The 23,484-nt window shown below is 39.1% G+C and overlaps 1 protein-coding gene across 3 annotated transcripts in view; it reads right to left on the minus strand.

The window, feature by feature from the left end:
- The window catches only part of larp1 (La ribonucleoprotein 1, translational regulator), a 68,073-nt gene extending 45,594 nt beyond the window's left edge, over positions 1 to 22,479 (minus strand). For 2 of the 3 annotated variants that reach the window (XM_038290477.1, XM_038290473.1), the window contains exon 1: positions 21,792 to 22,478. In XM_038290477.1, coding sequence (XP_038146405.1) covers positions 21,792 to 22,164 — 373 coding nt within the window. In that variant the 5' untranslated portion in view covers positions 22,165 to 22,478. Of the gene's footprint in view, positions 1 to 21,791 lie in introns of all 3 variants that reach the window. The other variant, XM_038290474.1, reaches the window with a different exon arrangement.
- Between the last annotated feature and the right edge of the window lie 1,005 nt (positions 22,480 to 23,484).

A 23,484-nucleotide genomic window follows, 5' to 3' on the forward strand; every position in this document is an offset into this window, starting at 1 on the left:
ATCGACCCTCTTTTTTTCTATTGCGCCACACGTCTATCGATCGATATATATCGTTATTGAATTATCGCCCAGCCCTAGCAACTATAGTAACAGAAAAATAAATAAATAAACCAGCAAAGATCTGTGAATAACACAGCCTGAATCGCATCATATGCTATAAGTAAAAGCAAAGGCAATGTTCAGGTGGGGGCCGCTTTGTTTCCAACTTCACCCTCTAATAGGTTCCTTTGCACACATCCAAAAACAAAACACCAGGGATGAATAAGCAGCAAATTAAAGCATCCCACCACATTCCAGCTGGGCTGCTTATTATTGGTTTACTCACCAACAGTTCAACCATCTCTGTAAACAGTTACCCAGCTTCTCCAATCTACTCTTTAAATCTCTTAAATACACTTCCATTTTAATGAATACTTCATGTAAAAGCCCATACCTTAGCTGTATGATACCACACATATTTAACCCCACTTAATTTGCTTAGTTTGTAAAGAACAAAAGAAAAAAAAGGACCTGCTTCTTTGCTACCAACAGCGCAGGTTACAGCTGTGGTAACATTCACAGAAACGTTACCAGCTGGAATGAGCGGTTTCATCCTTGGATTTGCTGCAGCTATTTGTACATCGAAAGGCAAAAAGCTTTGAAAGGACCTGCTTTGCTCCTTGAGGCCATCTCTCCAGAACAGAGACGAATTAAACAGATTGAAGACAGTTTTTTTGCCTTGTCATCCTGACAGAGCAACACTGACAGCTTCTCCAGTTTTACAATCGTCGATTCTAAGGAATTCCAGCAGATTGCATTTAGCTACTAACGTCTCGAATACACTCCTTATCACCAAAGTCCCTAATCGATTTGATTTTGATTCATACAGTTCTAAATCGATTAATTTCGATTCGATCTGTTTTTACAATAATGAGAGTTGTTCAACTGTGTTTCAAAATACTGATGTATTTTATTTTTTTCCTGTCACATTAAACACAAAGTGCAAACTTGTTATTCAGACAGTTCAAACTTGAGATGTGAACAAAACTGCCGTATAAGTGCAAACTTGTTTGTGAAAAGTGAAGCCTCACTCGAGCAAGCAGACGTGACACAGCGGAGACACAGCAGACATGAATGAGCTGCATCATCTTCACTGCAAAAACCATATTTGCAGCATTGCCTGTTAACAACTAAAGGGTGTTTGCTGGTTGGCCCCCATTTGTTAATTTCTTCAGTCAACCTATTGGTTATATTTGCAGCTGTCTGGCCTGAAGTAATCTTGAGTGCATCTTTCCTGCTCATTTGAATGGGAACGTCACACGCGTCACTATATAACTAAATCATCTCTTTCCCTAGACATTGATTTTTGCAAAAAAAGGAATCGATTCAAAATTGATTAAATAGTTCTTTTTTACCTAGCCCTATTGAGGCGCATTCATGGTTATTTCATAGCTAGGAAAAGTTAGGCTTGGAGAGAACATGACAGCAAATAGGAGAAAAGATGACCACATGCAGCCATGGCAACTTTAAGCAAACGAAAAACAGTCAGTTCATTAATGTGGAATCATTTTGGGTTTAAGACCCCCTTAAAGCAGTAATTATATCAAAATTCTAAAAAAAAAAGTTTTTTTTTTTTTTTTTTTTTTTTTAGATACGAATGCTCTGTGCAGAAAGTGGCTTAATTTCAGTTCCACCTGGTTTAAATTAGGTATGAAATCTTCTCTAAGGAGACTTTTGCCATCGAATTAATAAAAAATAAAAAACAATCGACTGATTAATCAATTAGCAATATGAGTCGTTAGTTGCAGCTCCAGTCAGCAGGACAGAGCACATCAAAAGCCAAATGTAACTCTCCAGGTTAACATCCTCTACTTTTAGGTTGGTAAAGTAAACCTCTGATACAAAGCAGGCAGCATCTGAGAACATTAATCTTTATAACAGTGTGTTGCCTTTGAATAATCAATTAAGAATCAGACAGCAAAAGGTTCCTTAAAGAAGGAATTTTTAGGAAATTGAATCAGGGGAAACTAAACTAAAACTTTTCCACTTCAGAAGTTCTGGAAAGAGCATATTGATAGATGAAAAACGTTTTACTTTAAATGCAAAATATTGAGGTATTTTCTTACAATGTTAAATTGTTGCTTTAAGTTGGTTTCTTTGTCACTTAAAGGCATGTTTTACCGTCTTTGTACTCCAGTTAAAAATGAATCAATAACTACATTAGTTGATAATATAAATAACTGACTAATCATGACTAATCCAATTAGTTGTTTCAGCCCTAATGCCAAACTTCTCATTTTGGCAATTTCAAAATCCAGAGTGCGATAAATTAATCAGCCACTGAAGAACAAAAATTCAATTAAACTTAAATATCAATCCACTTTTCAATTTATTCTGCTAAGATGTAGAAAATCTTGACTTCCCTGGATAAAACTCATCAAAATCAAACTTATTTCCACTTCCTGCACATGTAATTCAAATAGATCACAGTCTCATTAAAACTGTTTGCGCTTTTAATTCTCATCTGTACATAGGAGGAATTTTTATGTATACTGAATGGCTGCAGAAACCCAAAGGTTTGCTTTTTTTTCCTGGTATGCAGATATAAAGTTTTAGTCTAAATGAAAGCCTCGACCTAATTTCAGCACAGCAGTGACAACTTGGACAAATGCACTGGCGAGAACCCTGGCATGTATTTAATCAAAGTGCATAGTAGTTGATATTAGGGTTTTAAATCTAAAGGAATGTCTCTTAAATTCGGCTCCGCTGCCTGCTCCTATAACCAGCGGTAATTTAAGTTTTACAGTGCAAGAGGCATTGCAACAAATGGACAATCAAGTGTTGTTCAAGGATCAACAGCAGGTTTGTGAAGGAGAGCAATGTTGCAACCATCAGCTGAGCCGTCCAGCACAGGCAGATATCCGTCCCTCACAGAGCAGCTCAGTGTTCGCCGCTTATCAGATCAGATCAGATGATAGGCTAAAGGTCAGGGGAGAGCCTCTCTGGGCAGAGAGAGCAGTCAGACTAGACATTAGAGGTCCTGAGGCTGTGGTGCAGTCAGCAGCTCAGTCTGGTAACCTGCTCCTCTCCAGGAAATGTGCTTTGTCCATTTTAAAAACATCCTAGACGTTTTCAGAAAAAGACCTGAAAAGATTGCATCACAAGCGTTTCCACCCAACGAGTACCCAAATAAAAATATATAAACAAAATCAAGCTTTTTATATGCATTGAATAAACAACTGAGCAACTAAAATAAAAAATAAAAAAATGTTTCTTGAATCTATTAGGATGGTCAAAGGTTTCTACTTAAAAAACAATAAGATGGAAAACAGAAACATGATGAAAAGCCGATGTTACACAAAAAAAACTACCTAAAATAATCAATTGGATATAGAAAAAACAAGCACAAAGTCACACATTTACATTGCCCTTTTTGGTTGTACCGAATGCGCTGGCTGAAGCCAATCCATACACAAAACTTTGTAAAATCTGTGTTAAGGCTGCTCTTTATTTACCGTATTTTCACGACCATAAGGCGCACCGTACTAAAAGGCGCACTCTCAGTTATGTGTGCCATTTCTGTATTTAACACACACATAAGGCGCACCGGACTATAGGGCGCGTTTTTTATATACAGTTACATGTCCTCTACTACCTTTAAATACCTCTACTGCGTATTTAAAAATACAGCGGGGGCAAAACTGAGTATGACTGTGCTTTATTCATGTATTTATTAAAAAGTATTAATCAAACCTGGGAGCTGGCCGTGAGATCTCAGATGACACAGCGCTGTGATCCCTCCTAAATTAACTTAAAATCCTGAAACCTGCCGACAGAATATGTCCGCTTTTATTACCAGTATCCTGGTGCCTGCAGTTTAAATTATTTAGATGAAAAACACCTGCCAGCCACCGTGGTGAACCCAGAGGCTGCCCAGCCTAGAGGCTGCTGTTGAACGGATTTCTACTGTCGGCGCACCGCTGGTATGTGGGGGTGTGAGCGCCTCCGACAGAAATAGATAATCTGGATGAACTGACTGCAATTATTAAGTTTTCAGGTGGACTTTTTCACTTAAAAACATATTAAAACTACTTTATTCCCCCTGATCACAGCAAATATAGCTGCAAGATTTAGATTATTTAGATGAAAAACACCTGCCAGCAGCCGCGGTGAAGAGGAGGAGACCCGCCCAGATGCTGCTGTTGAATTAAGTTTTCAGGTAGAAAAATAGAGCGGGAGCAAAACTGAGTATGTTTGTGCTTTATTCATGTATTTATTACAAAGTATTAATCAAACCCATCAAAGTCATCATCCTCTGTTTCTGAATTAAACAGCTGCGCTAAATCAGACATGCCAATTTCCCCTTCTTCGCTGTCAGAGTCACTTTCCGTGCCGGGCGGCTCCTCAGAAATAATGCCGGCTTTTGCGAAAGCTTGAACAACAGAGCCAGCAGACACGTTAGTCCAAGCATCTACAATCCATCCGCAAACGGTGGCGTAACTTGCCCGGCGCTGCCTTCCACTTATCCTGAAACTGTGGTCTCCGTCTGTCATCCATCTCTCCCACGCCGCTCGCAGCCTTACTTTGCACGGCCGCTCCACACCGATGTCGAGCAGTTGAAGTTCCTTTGTCAGACCCCCGGGATAACGGCGAGCACAGCGTTCATTTGATTCACCTTTTTTTCACATCGGCTGTGAGATGGGCACGCAGCGATGGTGATGCGTGGAAAAAACCACCTGGTCTCCTCACATACACCTGCCTCAGCCACGCTTTCATCATCTCCTCATCCATCCAGCCCTTTTCATTTGCGTTGATATCATATGTCATCAGAGCGCTGTGTCTGTCTCGCTGTCAGCTCCCAGATCAGCTTCTCTGATTGGTTGATGCGGCGCGTCCAGCAGCAAAACTTCAATTTTTCCATCTCGAGCAGCAGCAGCGCGTTGGCGGTGCGTCAGATGCTTAAACGCTCCCGAGGCGCTGCGCCTGCTGCTCAAAACGCGGTGCGGGACCTTTTGCTGCGCCTATACGCGCGTCAACCATTGACTTTGCATATAAACTTGCTGCTTCTGCTGCACCTGCTGGGTCCGGTTCACACCGATGTCGAGCGGTTGAACACAGCGTTAATTTGTTTCCCCATGTTTTTCACATCAGCTGTGAGATGGGCACGCATGGAGTTACATATTAACAGCGATGGTGATGAGTGGAAAAAAAACACCTGGTCTCCTTACATTCAGCCACTCTTTCATCATTTCCTCAATGAGGTGGTCTCAAAAGTCGCAGTTGCAACACACATAGGGCGCACCGCACATTTTGAGGGGAAAAAAAAGACGTTTAAGTGCGCCTTATAGTCGTGAAAATACGGTAATGATTCTGCATCTGTTATAACAACATAACTATGCAGAAGAGAGATGCAGCGCTCAGGGCATCTATAATAGTTTGTTCTCAATTTCCAGTTTAGTTATGATCACCACATGCCTGCTTCCGTTTGCAGCTATGAAAGCAAACCAAACCAGACAAAAAGAATAAACAGCTTTATTGGGAGTTAGGAAAATATAATAGAAGTAGAAACTTTGGGTGAAAACAAAGAAAATTAAGAAATGGCGCTTATCTTCACAACTGAACGCATTCTTCTTATTTAGCCTCAAAGTGTGTTCCTTTATATTGGTGTAGAAAGTTCTTATGGAGGAGTGACCTAACATTTTAGTTTATCAGATCAGCTGCTACTTTTTCTAATTTTATCCCTCCTGTCTGTAAGGCACAGATACTGGCTAACTGGTTATAACTCTCCAAAAATCTATAATCCAACAGTCCCACAGATCTGAGGTTAAACCAAAGCAGAAATGCATTAGTTGTAGCTACGTTTAGCTCTTCTTCTTAACATTGGGAGTACTGTCAGTCCCCACTTTCCTTCAGAGAGTCATCCACACACACCTCCTGTATACGCTAAGGACATTCCCATGGGTGTTCTAAAAACCTGCTCCAAATCCCACAGGGTACGGCTGCAGAAGCCTAAAAATAAACTCTGTGCCACGTCGGCTCTGCAGCGATAAACCCAGTCATGATGTTGAGATATTCTTTAGATTTATGTTTAAAAGTAAGTTTATCAATGTGATATTTAAATAAGGAGAATGCTTGCTTATTACAAATAGCTAAACTCTGAAACATAATAATATAACCAAGATGTATAAAGTTCAAATGGTTCAAATGCAACAGCTACAGTCTAAAACCAAAAATCTGCTATTGTAACCACTGTTACTAAAGTATCACATATCTTTACATCTCTATATTTATCTCTCAAATACTAAATGCATTACAGAAGCTGCCGTAAAGTGCCATATTGTGCAATAAATGTATAAATCTGTATGCAAAGAAAAACAGTTTGGCCTTGCCTCCCTTAGATGCTCCCACTTCTTTTTTTTTTTAAGTCAGAAACTCCACAAGACTGAATCCAAGACAAAACATTAGGGCTACAACTAATCATTATTTTGCAAATTGATTAATCTGTCGATTATTTTTCAATTAATAATCAGCCAAAGATTCTTTGGGTTGCTCTGTCAGCTAGAGGCATGTTCTAAGTCTCTATACTCCAGTTAACGATTAATAGATCATTAATTAGTTGACGATTATTTCAATAATGCGATTAATTACAAATAATCTGATTGTTTCAGCCCTAAAGAACAGAGTTTGCGAGATTGAAGGGCGAACCGTCTAATGAGGTAGTCAGAAGCACAGGAGCAGCACAGGGGATGGTGCCCTCACCTTTTCTTTGTATAACATACTCCTCTGACTTCCAGTAAAAGACAGTGACTGTAATCGTTCAGTGCTTAAAAATGGACGCATGGACCCCTTTTGACATGAGTGAAAACAACTAATTTGAAAGTTAATTACAGAAGAGATGATTGCCAATTTGAAGGAGAGATTGGTCAACTTCACCTAAAGACAAAACACTCATGTTTGTTCTTTTACTTTAATAAAAAACTCAGGAACAAACAGGCAACTTCTAATGAGTGAGACATTTAAGCTCTGTACTAAACCATACAGATAACCTGAAAGAATTTATATCCCCACTAACCCTCCGATTTATCTCAATGCTTCTAACTTAACTAGGACTGAATTGTCAACTAATTTAGTAATTATTTATTGTTGACAATCAAGAAACTAAAACTTGCCTTTTGCTGAAAGAGCAACATAGACAAAAATAGCTATTATACAAAAAATGCAAAACATATATAAACAGTGTGCATTTAAGATGAAAAACCTTTTTAGTTTATTTATGTGCTCTAGCCAGAAGTTTAATCCAGTTGGATTAGACTTTTTAGAGATTTTATTTTGTCATTTTGTACACACAAGTGTATGTTTTAAATTTGTTTTAGTACAGCTCTCTAGACTTTTTCTATTTTTTTAAGTGCAGCCTTGATAAAGGTAAGCAGCAGTGATAACAAAATTAATTCTTAAATTTTATTATTTTTAAAATTTCATTTAAGGAACCTTTTACCATCTAATAATCAAAAAATAAAATAATCGACATAAGAATCAATTAGCAAACTAGTTGTTAGTTGCAAACCTAAATTTAATCCATCAGAACCTGCAGAGCAATGACAGCAGATTATCTAGGCTTTCTCCAATAGGTTGCAAACCCAGTATTCTTAATGTAAATGGTATATTCTATTTTTTTTCCCAACAGAGCAAATAGACAATGTTTAAATTTGTATACAGTGGGTAATCTGGATATTGCACAAAAGATTGCTTGGAATGCAATAGAGTAAACTGCTATTATTACAAGTGTCATGCATGCCAAGAACTTATTCAAATTAACACACAGGCAGCCCATGGGGAAAAAAAGATGAACAGGAGAAAAGGTTTATGCGTTTGCCCCATCCTCCTTTAAATAGCAAGTAAAGGTAACATTGTGGGGTTTTGTTCAAATTCAAAAAACATGATTTCCTCCTAACATGTAAATATGGCCAACAATTTTTAGCCTTTAAAAAACTTTTCACATTAAAGCTTTAGGACTGACGTCCTCTGTACATTTATACATGTACAGGAATCTCTAATATATTAAATCAGAGAAGGAAAGAGACGTCATCAGGTGGCTGCATTCAGAGTGACTGCCTGCTACGCATGGTGGTGCAGAGTGACGACGGCAGAGGGAAGCCTGACTGCTGCAACCAAATAAGGAGGAAACGGCAGAGACAGCCTGCCTCACACACGTTGGACACCCTGCAGTCACGTGATCAGGGCGATGACATCACTGCAGAGCGTGAAGCTGAAGCCTATTAGCTGAAGCTTCAGTCGCTTCAGCTAGTAACCACTGATCAGGCCCGAAGTCTAGGTGTAGTGCTGGATTCAGACTTGAACCTCCAAAAGCATTTAAAGACAATTACAAGGTCGGCTTTTTTTATTACCTGAAGAACATTTCCAGGATTAAAGGACTAATGTCTCAGCATGATCTGGAAAAACTAATCCATGCGTTTATTTTTAGTCGAATTGATTACTGCAACGGTGTTTTCACAGGTCTGCCTAAAAAGTGGATCAGACAGCTGCAGCTGATCCAGAACGCTGCTGCCCGTGTCCTCACTAAGACTAAGAAAGTAGAGCACATCACCCCAGTTCTAAAGTCCTTACACTGGCTCCCTGTATCTCAGAGAATAGACTTTAAAATACTTCTGTTAGTCTATAAATCTCTGAATGGCTTAGCACCTAAATACATCACAGACTTGCTATTAGTTTATCAACCCTCCAGACCACTCAGGTCTTCTGGCTCCAGCCTGCTCTGCAGACCTAAAACCAGAACTAAACATGGAGAAGCAGCATTTAGTTCCTATGCTCCACTTATCTGGAACAAACTTCCATAAAACTGTAAAAGTGCGGAAAGCCTGAGTTCCTTTAAATCAAGACTAAAAACACATTTGTTTAGGATTGCCTTCGACTGTTCTAGTTAAATAATTCAACAAAAACATGTTTTCTTTAATCCAACTGTTTTTAATATTCTTTTTTTGTTTCTGCATTTTTTATTTTATTTTATTTGTTTTTTATTTTTTCCTACTTGCTTTGATTCTGTTTTATCTTCCTGTACTTTAATCATGTAAAGCACTTTGCATTGTCTTTGTACTGAATTGTGCTATACAAATAAATTTGCCTTGCCTTGCCTTGCCTATTAACGGGCTGCACACGAAGGGGGTTGAGTAAGACAGGTAACCCAGACCTGGAGTCCAACCTGACCCCGGATGTTATACGACACCAAGCTAGACGCCCGACTCCAAACAAGATAGGGTCTGCTTTCTGAAAGACCTGCAAGACTCTACAAATTAACTGTGTGTTTTGCAAGCTGGTGAAAAAAGAGACCCTTCTTTTCCTGCAGGGAAAAGAAACTTGACAAGCAACAGACTTAGCATTCTTTAAACATGAAAATATTTAATTGTTGCACAATTCTGAGTCCTAAGCATCAAAAGCAAATCATTCCAAAAAGCAGAGAAGTGCAGAATCTGTTACAGTTCATGATAGAGGCTGTCGATGGGGGAGGCTGGGGGCTTATGAGTCTTTACACATAAAAAGTTCTTCTGTAAAAAGAATGAAAAAGTTTTGGGGGCATTATAGGCCCGGGGGAATAAAAAAAAAAAAAATTGATTCAATGATTTAATTTAATTTTTAAATTAGATAAAGAAATTTTTTTTATAACAATGCATTTTTTTGGCTCCCCAGTGTTTCTGTAGCTGCAGTATTACTCTCAGGTTGCAGTTTGGCAAGCAACAGCATCACACGAAACAGCAAACGACATCATAACTACAGGAAAGTGAGATGTTTATTCTCAAAGTAGGAATAAAATCATTTGTAGTTTGGAACTGAAGGGCGTAAAGTTTTCAAGCGTAATGGCGGATTTCCAGCATGTGGCAACTGCAGGTGGAGTTTTTTTTTTCCCCAGGAGGGGAAAATAAACATGCAAACGCGAATTTCATAGTAACACCAGCACCAACTCTGATTGCTAATATGATGTGTCTTTTGGCGCTTATCAGAATGCATTACTACCCAAACAAAAGTTTAGTAGGAGGATGGGAGCGGGGGTCAGTTACACGAACAGTAACTTGTAAACATTAGCAACACGCAAGGTTCCCAGCGAGATGCGGAAGTAATAGAACAAATGGGGTTGTGAATTATAAACATTCAGAAAAGGTTCCCAGTCCAGATAGCTAACAAACTAGTCGCTGACAGAAGCACGGCTGCCAATAGCGCGGCTTTGTAGTGATGTGCCAGACAGACTGACTTACACCGCATCAGTCTGGAAAGAATCGGCAGACCACCATCGTAAAGACAGGGCAGGACGAGCAGAGTCAGCAGAAACAGGTTAGAACCAATGAGATAAATATGGATTATGGTTATCTGATTGGTTACAGAGAAGCACTATTGCATTATGGGTAATTCCAGCATAAAATCCTGCCTCCTCTGCTGTGATTGGTCCACTCCATTTTAGACCAAATAGTCTAAAACTTACTAAACTGAGTTGTGCCTCATTTAGGCTGGTTAGGCTACCTGAACTTAACCTTAAGCAAAATAAGAATGAAGGACCAAAAAATTGTTTATACTTTGGCACAAAGACTCCTTAGTTTGTTGGTGAAGTTGGAATCCATACCTGAAAACTATCAAGTACAAGGCTTCTAGAACCACTCTTACCTGCAGTTGAAGCTGCCAGTCTACTATTATAGGACACCACCATTAAATTATGACTGAACATCGTCTCTTTTTCCTCCATGTTTGGTACGTCCCCTACTGGGAAACTCAGCGTGGAGAATCTGATCTGTCAAAGACATTCTATCGGGTAGTTCATCCAAATCTGAGAACACTCCGTGGCAACTGCTTAAGCAACCAACTGATTCAACAGTGTCAACAAAAAGTGATGTTAAACCAGATGATCTGCTCTTATCTGAAAGGAGCTGAAGAATTTGTGTTTTTATTTTAATCGGCACACTTTTCCCGTTATCTGCAAACACATGGAGATCCGTAGCAATGCACTGCTCTCAAGAAGTTAATGGGCTCTTTGAGTGACAAAAAACTAGCCCAAAAATGTTCCTTGTCCATCGAGGTGCCAAGCTAGGACATATGGGGAAGCATTTGCAGGACCTGTACGTTGACTGATTCTGTTCAATATCTACTGAAATACGCTTGACGAAGATTCATAAGTATTTCCGTCGCTTTTACATCAGTTTCACTCCGCAAAGAGGGTTTTTCTTATTAAAAAAATGCACTGTTTAACCTCCATTTTACAATTACACTCAAGTCTGCTTTGGTTTATCAAACAAATAAATAAATGATACTAAGGTTTGTGCTTGCAACATGAAAGAATGTAGAAAAGGTCCAAGTGATAATGGCTTGTTTGCAAGGCACCAAGTGCTGACAGAGACTGTGCTTTATCACAGCTGCAGAGGGCCCAACCTAGCAAAGAACAGGCCGTCATCTCAAGCAAGTCAATAAGCAGATAAACCCAAATTTTGTCACCTGAGTAATTTCACAAAAACGTTTGTCTTTAAAGTAAAGACACAAACCCCAGCCCAACCCACAATATCTGCCTACATATTTGCACAGTTAGGATCCTGGACTGGACACAAACAGCCCACACCCGAACCCCCACCAGGGATGTCCCATTATCTGCGCGTCCAGACTCAGCTCTAAGACCGATAAACGTAACGAGAGTCGGACGGCTGAGGACACGGACTCTAAAACAGCTGACAGACAGTGTGATGAGTGGGTGTGGGGTGGGTGGAGGGGATTAGGAGCTAAAAGCTCTGCTAACCTTTAATATCTGACTGAACTTACAGCAAGTATGAATTTAGATTACCTAATCTAACTTAAATTATGTGGTTTAGTTTTTGAGGTAACAAATAAATAATGCATAATTTACAAAAACATTTTAAAACTGAAACGGATCCATGAAATAGTTTTGTGTTTAAGTGGCTTAACTGATGGGCCTGTTTGCAGACCCGTTTGTTTGCTGTAGTCTGGATGGGTCTCGTTTAGAAGAGGAGCCAAACCACACAGTGATAGATGTGCAGAGAACAGACTGAATAATGGCAGTGTAGATGATGACCAGCAGCTCCTGAAGTAGATTAAATTCTTGAGTTTCTGCAGGAAGCAATACAGTCTCTGCACGGCCTACTACTGAACCACGTCTACAAATAACATTTATTAACTTTACATACCAGACGCTTTATCTTAAAAAAATGATTAAAACAGGATCTAGAAATGTTAATCTGTGGCTTTGGCATTTAGTTTGCACAAAAATATTTATAAAAAAAAAAAGGTAACCTTAGCACACAAAACAGACGGTTGAGGAAGAACCATTGCCTATAAACTGAAAACCATTGAATCTTTCAAGAACAAAGCCGATGAAATCCTTCCAGAATCCTTTAAAACTCCTCAAGTGCTCTTTGACATTTGTAATAGAGCAGAGTGAAGCTACACCGTCCTTCACGTCTCTTTGCTGTGAGAAAAAACACTTTAAATCATCACTTGAACTGTTAGAAACAATCCAACATGAACAGAAACTGTTGAACAGGTATGAAGCAGATGACCCCTGCAGCAGTACCTTCAGTCACACACAGACACTCCTTCTCTTTGAGAAGCATCTTTAGTCCTATGATCTGTTCAGAGCCTGTAACGGCCAACCATAAAATACAAGGCACCTCAGGACATGGATTAAAGCAGTTATGGCTCAACAGTAGCCCACAAAGTTGAAAATTACAATGCTTCTCCTACAACATTTCCTTTGACTCAACCATGTACTTCACAGTAGCCACTTTCACACATTTTACTTTATCTTTAATATAAGAACAGATCTGAAAAATATCATCTCATCCTTAGCCCAACAGACAGGGCAACACTACCTCTAAAGGTTTATTTACAAAAACATGAGATTAAGTTTAAAATCAAAAGCCTTAGGACATGTCTGAAATTATTAATCTACTATAGAAATAACTGTTAATTTGATAATCAAAACTATTATTTAGCTAGAGTAATGGCACACAGATTCTAGAACATAATGTGCAGAAGAAAATAACCTACTTTCGACAGTAAGACAGAAAAACACAACAAGAGGCAGCTACAACTAAAGGAAATACAGGCTTATATATTAGAATGAAACCTGCAGCCTACCTGCTGCCCAGCCTAGTTAGTTCCCATACTTCACACCTATGGGCAACTTCTGCTCTGTGACAACCACCCTTAGCAGCTCAGAGACAAAATGAGCTCGTCTAACTAAAAGGAAAAAAGTTTATAATTTCCCACACAATGTTTACATGCAGAAACAGAAAGTGATAGTATGAGGAAGCCGTGTTAAACACCACACCCTCTAAAAAAAAACAAAATAAAGTTTAACTATAAAGTATTTTCGAATTATAATGGAATTATTTGAACAAAATTAATTATGACAGATGTTTGTCTTCAGCCCTGTTGTGGCTATACCTTTCTCATACCTCATCCAACATAGCTAGGTTATCCTGAGCTATTTTCTGTATGTATGCCGCTATACGTTTGGGCTGCTGGATCACATTAGGGGTGTAAATAACAATCGTTTTGTATCGATGCATCGAATCGTCGGCTGTTGGATCGATGCATCGATACAAAACGATTGTTATTTACACCCCTAATGTGATCCAGCAGCCCAAACGCCCGCAAGAGTATCAATTGGTGTTTTTTTTCTTCCCTCCAGTCTACTTTTATCCACTTGCTCCTGGACGTAATTCTCCCTCCCGCGCTGCGGTGGCGCTAAACCTATTTTGCCCTCCTACCTCGGTTCCTGGTTATACTCTTACAGCAGTGTGTTGCAGTAAGCTTGACACAGACATTTTTTTATTTATGCTCAATATTGAAGCATGGTCTGTGCTACACACTGTGGGTCTAGATATGGCTGAGGCGGTGAGGAAGTGGGGGCGAGTTTAGTCCGACGACGGAGGGACATGAGGGCCAAAAAGAGCAGAGATCCAGTTGGAAAGAGGGTCCCAGCGTTTTCGCGCACCTTGCTCTTCTAGCGGGTCCAACTTCACAAGTTGTTTTCCGCAATTTCGGTCATTAAAACAAAACAAACCGGCCTCCTGTCTGCGGCACCGTCTGCGGTGAGCTACAATTTGGGAGAGGAGCAGCGGAGCGTCTGTGGAGGGGGCGGGGACTTCTGGAGCCGAGGTGTTGCATTGCACAGATTTTGTGATGCAAGGCCTTTCAGAATCTATAACACAGGGGTATTATTATTTTTCAGTGAATGAGGTTTTAATAGGAATAGGTGGAAAGCAACTTTTCTACTTCTGTTATTTGCTGTTGTTTCTCAAAAACGATATTACAGCTTTCATTGATTTATTTCAAATTTGAAACATTGCCTAGCCTTTAAGGTGTAAAAAAAAATTAATACAATAAAATAAAAATGAACCAATTAATCGAATCGTGGTGAATTCTTGAATATCAAAAAATAATCGAATCGCTGGGTCAGGAAATTGATTCCGAATCGAATCGCCCTGATGGGTGTGATTTACACCCTTAGATCACATAGGCACAACTTTTTTTTCATTCTGCTTCTTTCTGTCTCTATTCTCCCATTCTGCAGTATGAGTCATGTTACACTCAAAACTTTAGGCTCTCTCTGCTTTTTCTAATCAGCTGTGACTCCATCCTGGGTTGAAATATCCTCTGTGCTGCTGTCAGCAACATCTCATTTTAAAGATGGTGGAGCTTGGCCTGTTTTCTGTGTAGTCCTGTTTCTTTTACTGTGACTAGCAGAAGTGGCTTTGTGCTCGTCTGCCTGGCGGTGTCTTTCCTAGACGGGGCCACCTGTGGAGCTAGCCAACAGTTACCTTTTCAGAATAACGATTGGATGTCTTTAGTCGTCATTTCTCAAGGGTACAAAGACATTTTTAGCAGCTGAAAACAAAATCAAACATCTGCTTCTTGTCGTATGGTCCCCTTCTGTCTCCTTGACCCCTGTCGACCTCGGTAGATGGTCACTCACACCGAAACTGGTTCTTCTGGAGGTTTCTTCCTGTTAAAGGGGGTTTTCTTCTCCACTGTTGGTACATTCATGGGTGTTGTGAGGGATTGCTTGAGAGTCAACGACAAAATGCAAGCAAAGGTTGTCACAGCATGCTCATCCAGTTCCTATGTAACAAGTTTTCCAAGCAAATGCTAATTTTCAAATGTATTCTTTATAGGTTATTTAAAGATCATATTTCCCAGATCTCTGTGATGGATATTTCAGTCCAGCCTACACTCATTCTCAAACAACTTATGCATGCATGTTCAGACTCCTTTAATAGATGCATTTGATGCTTTTACATTCTTTGTTTTCACATTTAAATACTTCTGATGTGCACTATACTACTATATAAAGTGGAACTGTATGGCTTTAGTCAGAATTCCTCTTAATTGAAGCTAAACAAGCCCTACTTTTCGTTCTGTGGAAGGTTTTTCCTTAGTGCTACCATGTTTAATGTACTATGTGTGAAAGATGCAATTATACACGGATTTTATAAGTAGCGGATCACTAGCTTCGTAACGAATTTGTTTTTTGTAGTTCTTTTTCAAATGAGTGTTTTAATTCGAAAACCATAATCTGTTAAGAGTTTCTGTCATGCAATGATGTCAGGGAGGTTGAAAGATGCCTCGATTCGCCACAGCAATCCGGAGGACCTTTCCCACCTGAGCTAATGATCTTATTGTGGACTCCAGGAAAGGTATAGAAATGGGTACTAGAAACAGGAGGAAGGAACTAGGATTTGGGCTGTGAGGCCTGGGCTAATTCAGGATCAGCCCAGGCTTCACAGCTCTCCACTCCAACCTGATCACGCATATTTGTGGTTTAATAAGAGATAGAGCAATCTTTAATGTGGTGTTTAAATCATTATGCTACTGCTCTCAATAGATTGGCTGAGCCAATTTTGAATTCAAAATCATTTCCCTGATCCCAAAGGGACATTAAACAATTCTTCATGCTTTTGTTTAATGTCTGCACTGCCATTTATGATCATTTTCCCCCCACAAAAGATAATATATGAAATGCAAGAGTCGTGCATTATTCATTGCTCAAAAAATGTATGAGTCTTTACCAGCAAAATAAAAAGGAATTAAAGGAGTACCTTAAGTGGGTAGCAACAAGAAACATAATTACATAAACCCAGTTGATGATTTGGAGAAAAAAAAAAAACAACGTAGATTTACTGAATCCTACATTTTGCTCGTTTCTTACAACAGTACAATTTTCGACTCGAGCTGAGCAACATTGCAATAGTTACTGATAAAAAAATGTTCGAATACTACATTTCAAGTGCAATACATTATTGCATGCAGATAACGTATCTGGCAAGTGGGATGGATTCTTGCCGCCTTTGATAAAGCATAAAGCTCAGGGAGCAGCGTGGCCATACATGCTGGCCTTGCTGTGATTATGGAACCATATTCATATTTCATATTCATTTTTTGCTTTTCAATCCCCAGTCAGAGACAATCAGTGGAAACTATACAAAATGATTAATCAGGTGTCAAACAACCTTTCAATTTCTACAAGTTTGTTTTTATTCTTTATTCCTGCATTTATTTTTTTTATCTTTGTTGATTATTTGTTAAATTAAAGAACAACCTTAAATCCAGGCTGGGTTTCCATTAAATTTAAAGAATGGATCCGAGGCTTAAGATCAATCAATTTATCAGAAAAGGTCTTTATATTATAGAAGTAGCAAGATTAAGACTTTATTTTTAGTAATATTACGAGCAAAAGCTTGTCATTTTGCAAGATTGAAGTCACGACAGAAAGTTGTCAGATATTTAGTCCTTTAAGAAAAAAAATATCTGACCAGCACAAACTACCAAACAGCAATCTGAGCTTCATTTGTGTAACACAACAGCCTTATAATTTCATGCTGGTTCATCAAAACGTTTAATATTTTGTCATTTGAAAAACCAATATGATAATATAACTTCACAAGTTTCTCTGACCTTATTTTAATGCAGTGGTAACAGCGCAAGAGTTCTCATTAAAACTATATTGACTTTTCATATATCATGAGTTTTATCTTGTAATCTTACCACTTCACAATGTTATGTCTTTATTCTCGTAATATATTAACTTTATTTTCATAATACAACCCGTCAAAAACTAAATTCCCTTTAGTCTGGCCCTAATACCCCATCATTAAAACTTTTCAGCAGTGACCCGAATTATATGGCTGTGTAATTATGCAGCAAATGGATAAGAGTATTAAATCAGAATTTAACAGCAAATTCATAAAGGGATGACAGACGATGTTGGCAGATGAGGACAAAGGAAGCTGCATTTGTTAAACAGATCTTCTGTTTTATGAATCGATTTTTGGGGATTAATATGACATTTTTTTGGAACTGAAAAAAACATTTAAATAAACCTTAAAGAGACGCATTTGAATGATTTGTGAGTAAAATCAATATCAGACTTTACATATTAATCAAATGTAAATCAATATAACCCTACGAGGGTCTATTCATTGAATCTCCACAAATTCAATTGTCTGACCCAACGATCTGACCCAACATTTTGACTTGCACACTTGGAGCTTTGACATCTTTCAGCCTGGATTTTTCTATCCAATGTCTACTGTTTTACCTTCTCATGTTTCAATAAGAGACACATGGCAAATATTTGCATGTGCTTTGAGTTTAGACTGCTTATATGGCACAGAAACTAATAAGCACCCTAGGTTTGGCTCTAATGGAATACAAACAAAGCTTTAGAAGCAACACTGCTAAGAGTCCCCTGGCCGAGCTAGTATCTGCATTTCAACAACTCTGGCTTCTGAATGCAACAAAAACTAAAGAGACACCATTGCCTCTTTAGTTCTACCTCTGACTCTGAGCCAAAATTAAACACTAATGCGACAACTTCAGGAGGACATTCATTCTGATCCTGGATACAGTCCGCAGCCCAAAAGCCGCTTAAAAGGGAGGGAAAAAAAACATTTACCAACACTGCAAACAACCCAACTGGATCGCACACACACAAAAAAAAGGTTTGGTCAAAGCTGAATGCAGAGCAGAGAGCTTCAGAAAAAAAAAAACTTTTTGTGCTTTTTTAGAGATGCTGTCTCTAAAATAAAAGCCCAATAGCACAGGTTTTCTTTTTAAGGCTTCAATCTAGAGTCAGTTTTAACTTTAAATTCACACCAAGTCAGACAGAAAACTGAACATGAAATAAAGCAACTTCACACCTAATGCTCCGATTTTTAAACCTCCAACAAACAAAATTATAAAAACACCTTTCAGTCATTTTTCATCTTTTTGACAATTTACTGTGGCAATAAAAGTACATGCTAAACAGTCACTGATAGAAACACATCCATACAATTTCTATACCAGTTGAGTCCTTGGAGTCAGAAGTGGGATGGTGGCCTTCTACAGCAGCCCTGGAAAGGTTCCCAGGCAATCACTAAGTGACACATAGGAGCCACCTGAAAGGTTGTTCCACTTCTGCAACACTCCTATGGTTCAGATGAAACATTCTCTAAATCAAAGAAAACCACAGCAAATATAAAAAGCCGTCTTCGAGGGAATGTTTGATTTATTAAAGGTAAAATGCATTCAATTCAACCTACCCAGAGTTTAAAAAAAAATTATTAAATCCTAACCTTTAACCCATTTAGGCCTAAAACGCCTGGAAAAAACACCTTAAAAACCTATGGCCGATTTTAAAAAATACCCCTAAAACCTGAAGTTTTTCTGTAAATTCAGCAACTGTGTCAACGCCTAGTAAATTATTGATATCTCAGCTTCTGTAGCAGATAGAACTCAAAATATATTTTATCTTTGAAATTCTTCCCCAAAAAAAAAGTGAAAAGCAGTAATCAAAAAAAAAAATAAAATAAAATTCAACCTTTTATTTTTTCCATATGTGATCATGTCTTCATTGAGAATGTGCAATATAAAACGTTTTTAAAATAAAGAACAAACATTACATAAATAACTATCTGATGATTACTTATTAACAGTATTATTATGCATAATAATGCATATGTCTGTGTTATAAATTGCATACAACTTACCTCCAGATGGCCACAAATCTGTCCCGGGACATATTTTGGGGGAACTGCGTCCTGAAGAGAGATTTACTCTGTCGCCAATAATCTCTTCGTACTGGCAACACAAGAAGTCCCATGCCCATACACAGCCCAATAAATGTCTTCATCTCCGTCACAGTCACGGGTGACCACTTTGCCATCTTTGCTCTTGTTGGAGTTTGGTTTGTTTGGTCACTGTACCTATTCGTCTCGGTAACAAGATGCATCCAAAGTTCTTCATTAAAAATATGCTCAAATGCCTGCAGCGGTGTGGCGTCTGCAGGCAAATCAACTTTCACTCCAGGTGTGCGGTTGAAAACACTCCGTGCATTGCGGTGGTAGTTCGATTGGTTCAGCGCGTTCAAAGTCATCATTTTCATCTATACCGTCATCAAAGCCGACATACTCCTCAAAATCACTGCCTTCCGACAACTCTTCTCTATCAAACTCCTCCATGTTTGCTTGAAAAAAACTTCTTTCTTCTTGCTTGACTTATATGCTCTCCCGGCGTCAATGGTAGAATTACGCAACAGCGCCCCCGGCTTGAATGGTAGAAATGCGGTAATGCTTTCCCGGCCTAAATGGGTTAATATAGGTCTGATACAAACTCTTCCGATATCTGACTTGATCTAATACATAAATCTATAAATTTAGGTACCATAAAAAGCTAAAAGATCAGTTCATGACCTCGATGAACACTTTGGTTGTGCATCAGATCAACGCTCTAACCACTAACCCCTTCTAAAACTTTAAAACAAAAACAGTAATATTAAATTAAGGTTTTGAAACAGTCCAAGTTCAAAACTTAACTAAACTGATTTGCCTTCAATTGACATTTAACAGGTATTTCAAAATAAAAACGTATTCAAAAGAAATCTAAAAAAGTCCCAAAACAATTGTTGAAAGTAGGGCTGCAATTAACGATTATTGTGTAAACCAGTCTATTATTTTCTTTTTAATAATTTATGTTAACTGGAAAAAAAAAAAAAAAAAGACTTTATGAATTTAAACCAGGTGAAAATTAAAACCTTTTCACTTCTCTAGTTAGAGCACATTGACAGACAAAAGTTATCTTAAATGCAAATTGTTTTTAAGTTTTTATGTTACAATGTTGGTATAATTACTGCTCTAAGTGTGTGGCTCTGTCAGCTAAAGGCAAGTTTTAGAGACTCTACTCTCTGGTTAATCAACTACTAAATTAGATTAATCAATTTATCTGATAATTTTCTATGCCCTAATTGAAAGTTTATTGTGCATTTATATCTTTCCTCTGATGTAAAAGACTTATGCCCAATTATTACAAACAAACAATGGGTACTAAAGCTGCCAAAGGAGGCACAGTCAGTTATTACTTAACAACCAAGGTCAATTTCGGTGACAAAGCAAAATCAGATGAAAACCATATGCGGATAAATTAATTACCCCTACTATACCTTCCTTACTGCTATACATTTTGAAATGCAGTCACATTTTAAATGTAACTGATATAAAAGTGGTTCAGATATTTGACAATTTTCACTTACTTATCAAAGAAAAGTGGGGAAAAAAGGCGGAAAAACTTGGAAACTTCTGCTGTAAGATTTAACTAAAATCTAATATTTCCATCAGCTACATAAATTACAATTGAACTGCCTTAATAGGGACATTTCTCTCCCATGGGTCTCAGTGATGACATAGCTTCCCTGCTACCATGCTAACAACAGCTAGCTTGGTTGAAAGACTGTATGGAAGCTCTTTACAGTTCCTAGCAGCAAACACCACACATGACAACCGCTTTACATGTCGCCAATCACCCCTTTCTCCTTATTTTGGTCATCCTAAGCTAACAATTATCCTTAAAGGGGCTGCAGACAGGCGGCTAATGTAGCCGGCTAGCTTGAAAGCAGCCATGCCTTTTCTCTCGGGGAACACGTGGAGTGAGCACGTGACGCCTCTAAACGAACCCGATCATTTATAGCGATTAAAGAAGCATATGTTTTCATGATGGGCGATGTTTCAGGATGGGGTACAAAACCCAAACAGGCTGGGTTAAAAAAAAAGGACATTCGCCAGATGAGATCCGGGCTAACGGTGAAGGCTAAAGAGACAGGCTAGGCCGAAGGGGAGTGTATGTGTGTGCTATTGTTAGCCCTGGCTAAGCTGTTACAAAGCCAACCACAGCTATTTCATTCTGCTTTAACTCATGCAGAGAGCACGGACGCGTATTTCTGACTTGGCGTGGCTGCCTGTCTGTCCCCAAAGACAAAACAAACAAAAAGCAAAGATCGGTTCAAATAGTTTACAAGCCAATAATAACCGGAGTCCTGCCAGGCTGCAGATATCATGTGGGACTACTAACGAGAAAAAGTTGCAATCAGACAGCAATGATGACACAGCAAAAACAAAACATTAAATAAAAACTGGATACACAGGGAATCAAGCTTTTTGACAACACGGTTTTCCTAAATAAGCAACAACACAAAGGTAGTGTGAGAGCCAAACCATTAAATTACACCCCTTAGATGATGTTAGGTGTAATTAAGATCGTAAATCATGTTGAAGACCAATCCAGAGAGAACAGATCGAGCATATTAAGTATTTCTTTAAAGGGTGTGAACACTTTACGTTGAGAGGCACTCATGTTTGACCCTAAGAATAGCCTTCAGTGTGAGGAGGGTGGGGGTCTTTAACTCCAAATATATCCAGACTGACAGCTCTTTATTTCTCTATTTATCTCTTATTATCTGTATGTGAGGCTGATGTCTGGTGGGAACATACCGGTGTGTGTCTGTCCGTTCACGCTGACCACGGTCACCGCGTTCATTTTCCTGGTCCACGGGTTCACCTTGGGCGGGGGAGCTTCAGTAAACTCCTTCCTCCCCCCGCTGCCTTTACCCTCGCCTAGCTTGTCCCCGCTGTCACTGCTGTCCTCGTCCTGCTGGAGCTCCGTCGCCCGTTTGGAGCTCTGCCCCTCGCCGCCGGTGTTCCCTCCCAGTTCGGCGCCGCTGTCCGCGACACCTCGCTTGGCCCGCTGCAGCTCCTCCTCCTCCTCCTCTGCTACTTCCACCGGCTCGCCGTGGATCACTTTGCCATGCTCCTCCGCCTTGGCAAGAGGGTTTCCCGGCAGAAGAGCCTCCACCTGAGTGGCCATTTCCCCACCACCGTCTTCCTTCCCACCCCCTTCTAAGGATTTAACAATCCCTTCCTTCCCCCCTACTCACTAGTCCGAATCCGCCTTCAATTTCAGGGAAGTGTGAAGTTGCTCCACGGGGGCCTACCGCTCCTCTTTCGCTCCGAGACCCAAATAGTTTCGGCCCGGGGTGCGGAGCGGTCAGCACCGAGAGACAAAATATACGAGAAAAACGCGAATAAATGTGTCCAACGGCCTCTTAGGATTAGAACCTTATCAGCACCAGCAGCAGCAATATGGATGATCCCCACCACGCGACAGACGAGTGCGCGCACGTACTATGTAGAGGAGGAGGAGTAGCCACGTAAACGTAGGGAGCGCGCTCCTGGGGTCGGGTTGGAATGGTGCATTCAGTGGCTGTTTGATAACAGCGTTTCTCGGATAGCAACTACAAAAAAAAATAAAAGAAAGCAAAATAAATAAAGTAAAAAGAGAAAGGCTAGATATTAATAATGCAAGACCATACTTTTCCCATACTTATCCAAATACTAGTTATTGTGATGTTTTAGTAACGGGGATATATTATGAATGATGTGCATTGGACAAAAAAATTAAGACCATTATAACAAAAGTAAATGGAATTGATTAAAAATATTTCAACTAATTTAAAAAAAATACATTTCAACCAGTTTTTTAAGCACCTTGCTTCAAATATGTGTAACCTAATCATAAAGCTGTTATTTTACAGATATATATGTTTTATATTGTTTTTTTGTTTTTGATTTTGCAGAAAATTAGAAAACATGTAATGTCCTGTAAATGCCTTGCATATAAATAATTTACAATGAGAATGGCAACCATTTGTAAGCATTAAGGGGTAAAACGCTTTTTGGTTTTGGTGCTGAAATTTCCCAGTCAACGTGAAGACACCGTGGATCCAAGTATGACGTGGGCCTCGAGCAGCACAAACATCAGCCTGTAGTACATGAGAACATGTGTTCTGAAAAAAACAGTTTTTAACCACAGGCGATTGCTTGTTTAGCGTAATGTTTTTCATTGTGTGATAGTATGTCACTAGTGTGATTTAAAGCAGTTGTCACTGTAAATATAAGTTTAAAAAGAGGGGAAGACAAAGTTGATCCTCTAAACTCACACGTGCCCATATATATGTGCACGTGCCCCGCCAGGCGCCGAACCCCGACTTTCACATTGTTTTTTTCCTGTTTTTCTTTTTTTTTTATCTCTAAAAGTTTTCATGTTTTGACCACAACCAGCTGGTATACTTGCAGAGTTTACGTGGACATGCTGGTTTACACTGAGGTGCACACCAGAAGTGATGTG

This window comes from Cyprinodon tularosa, unplaced genomic scaffold, assembly GCF_016077235.1.
Source record: "Cyprinodon tularosa strain WSP-4 unplaced genomic scaffold, ASM1607723v1 ctg281, whole genome shotgun sequence".
Taxonomy (NCBI): domain Eukaryota; kingdom Metazoa; phylum Chordata; class Actinopteri; order Cyprinodontiformes; family Cyprinodontidae; genus Cyprinodon; species Cyprinodon tularosa.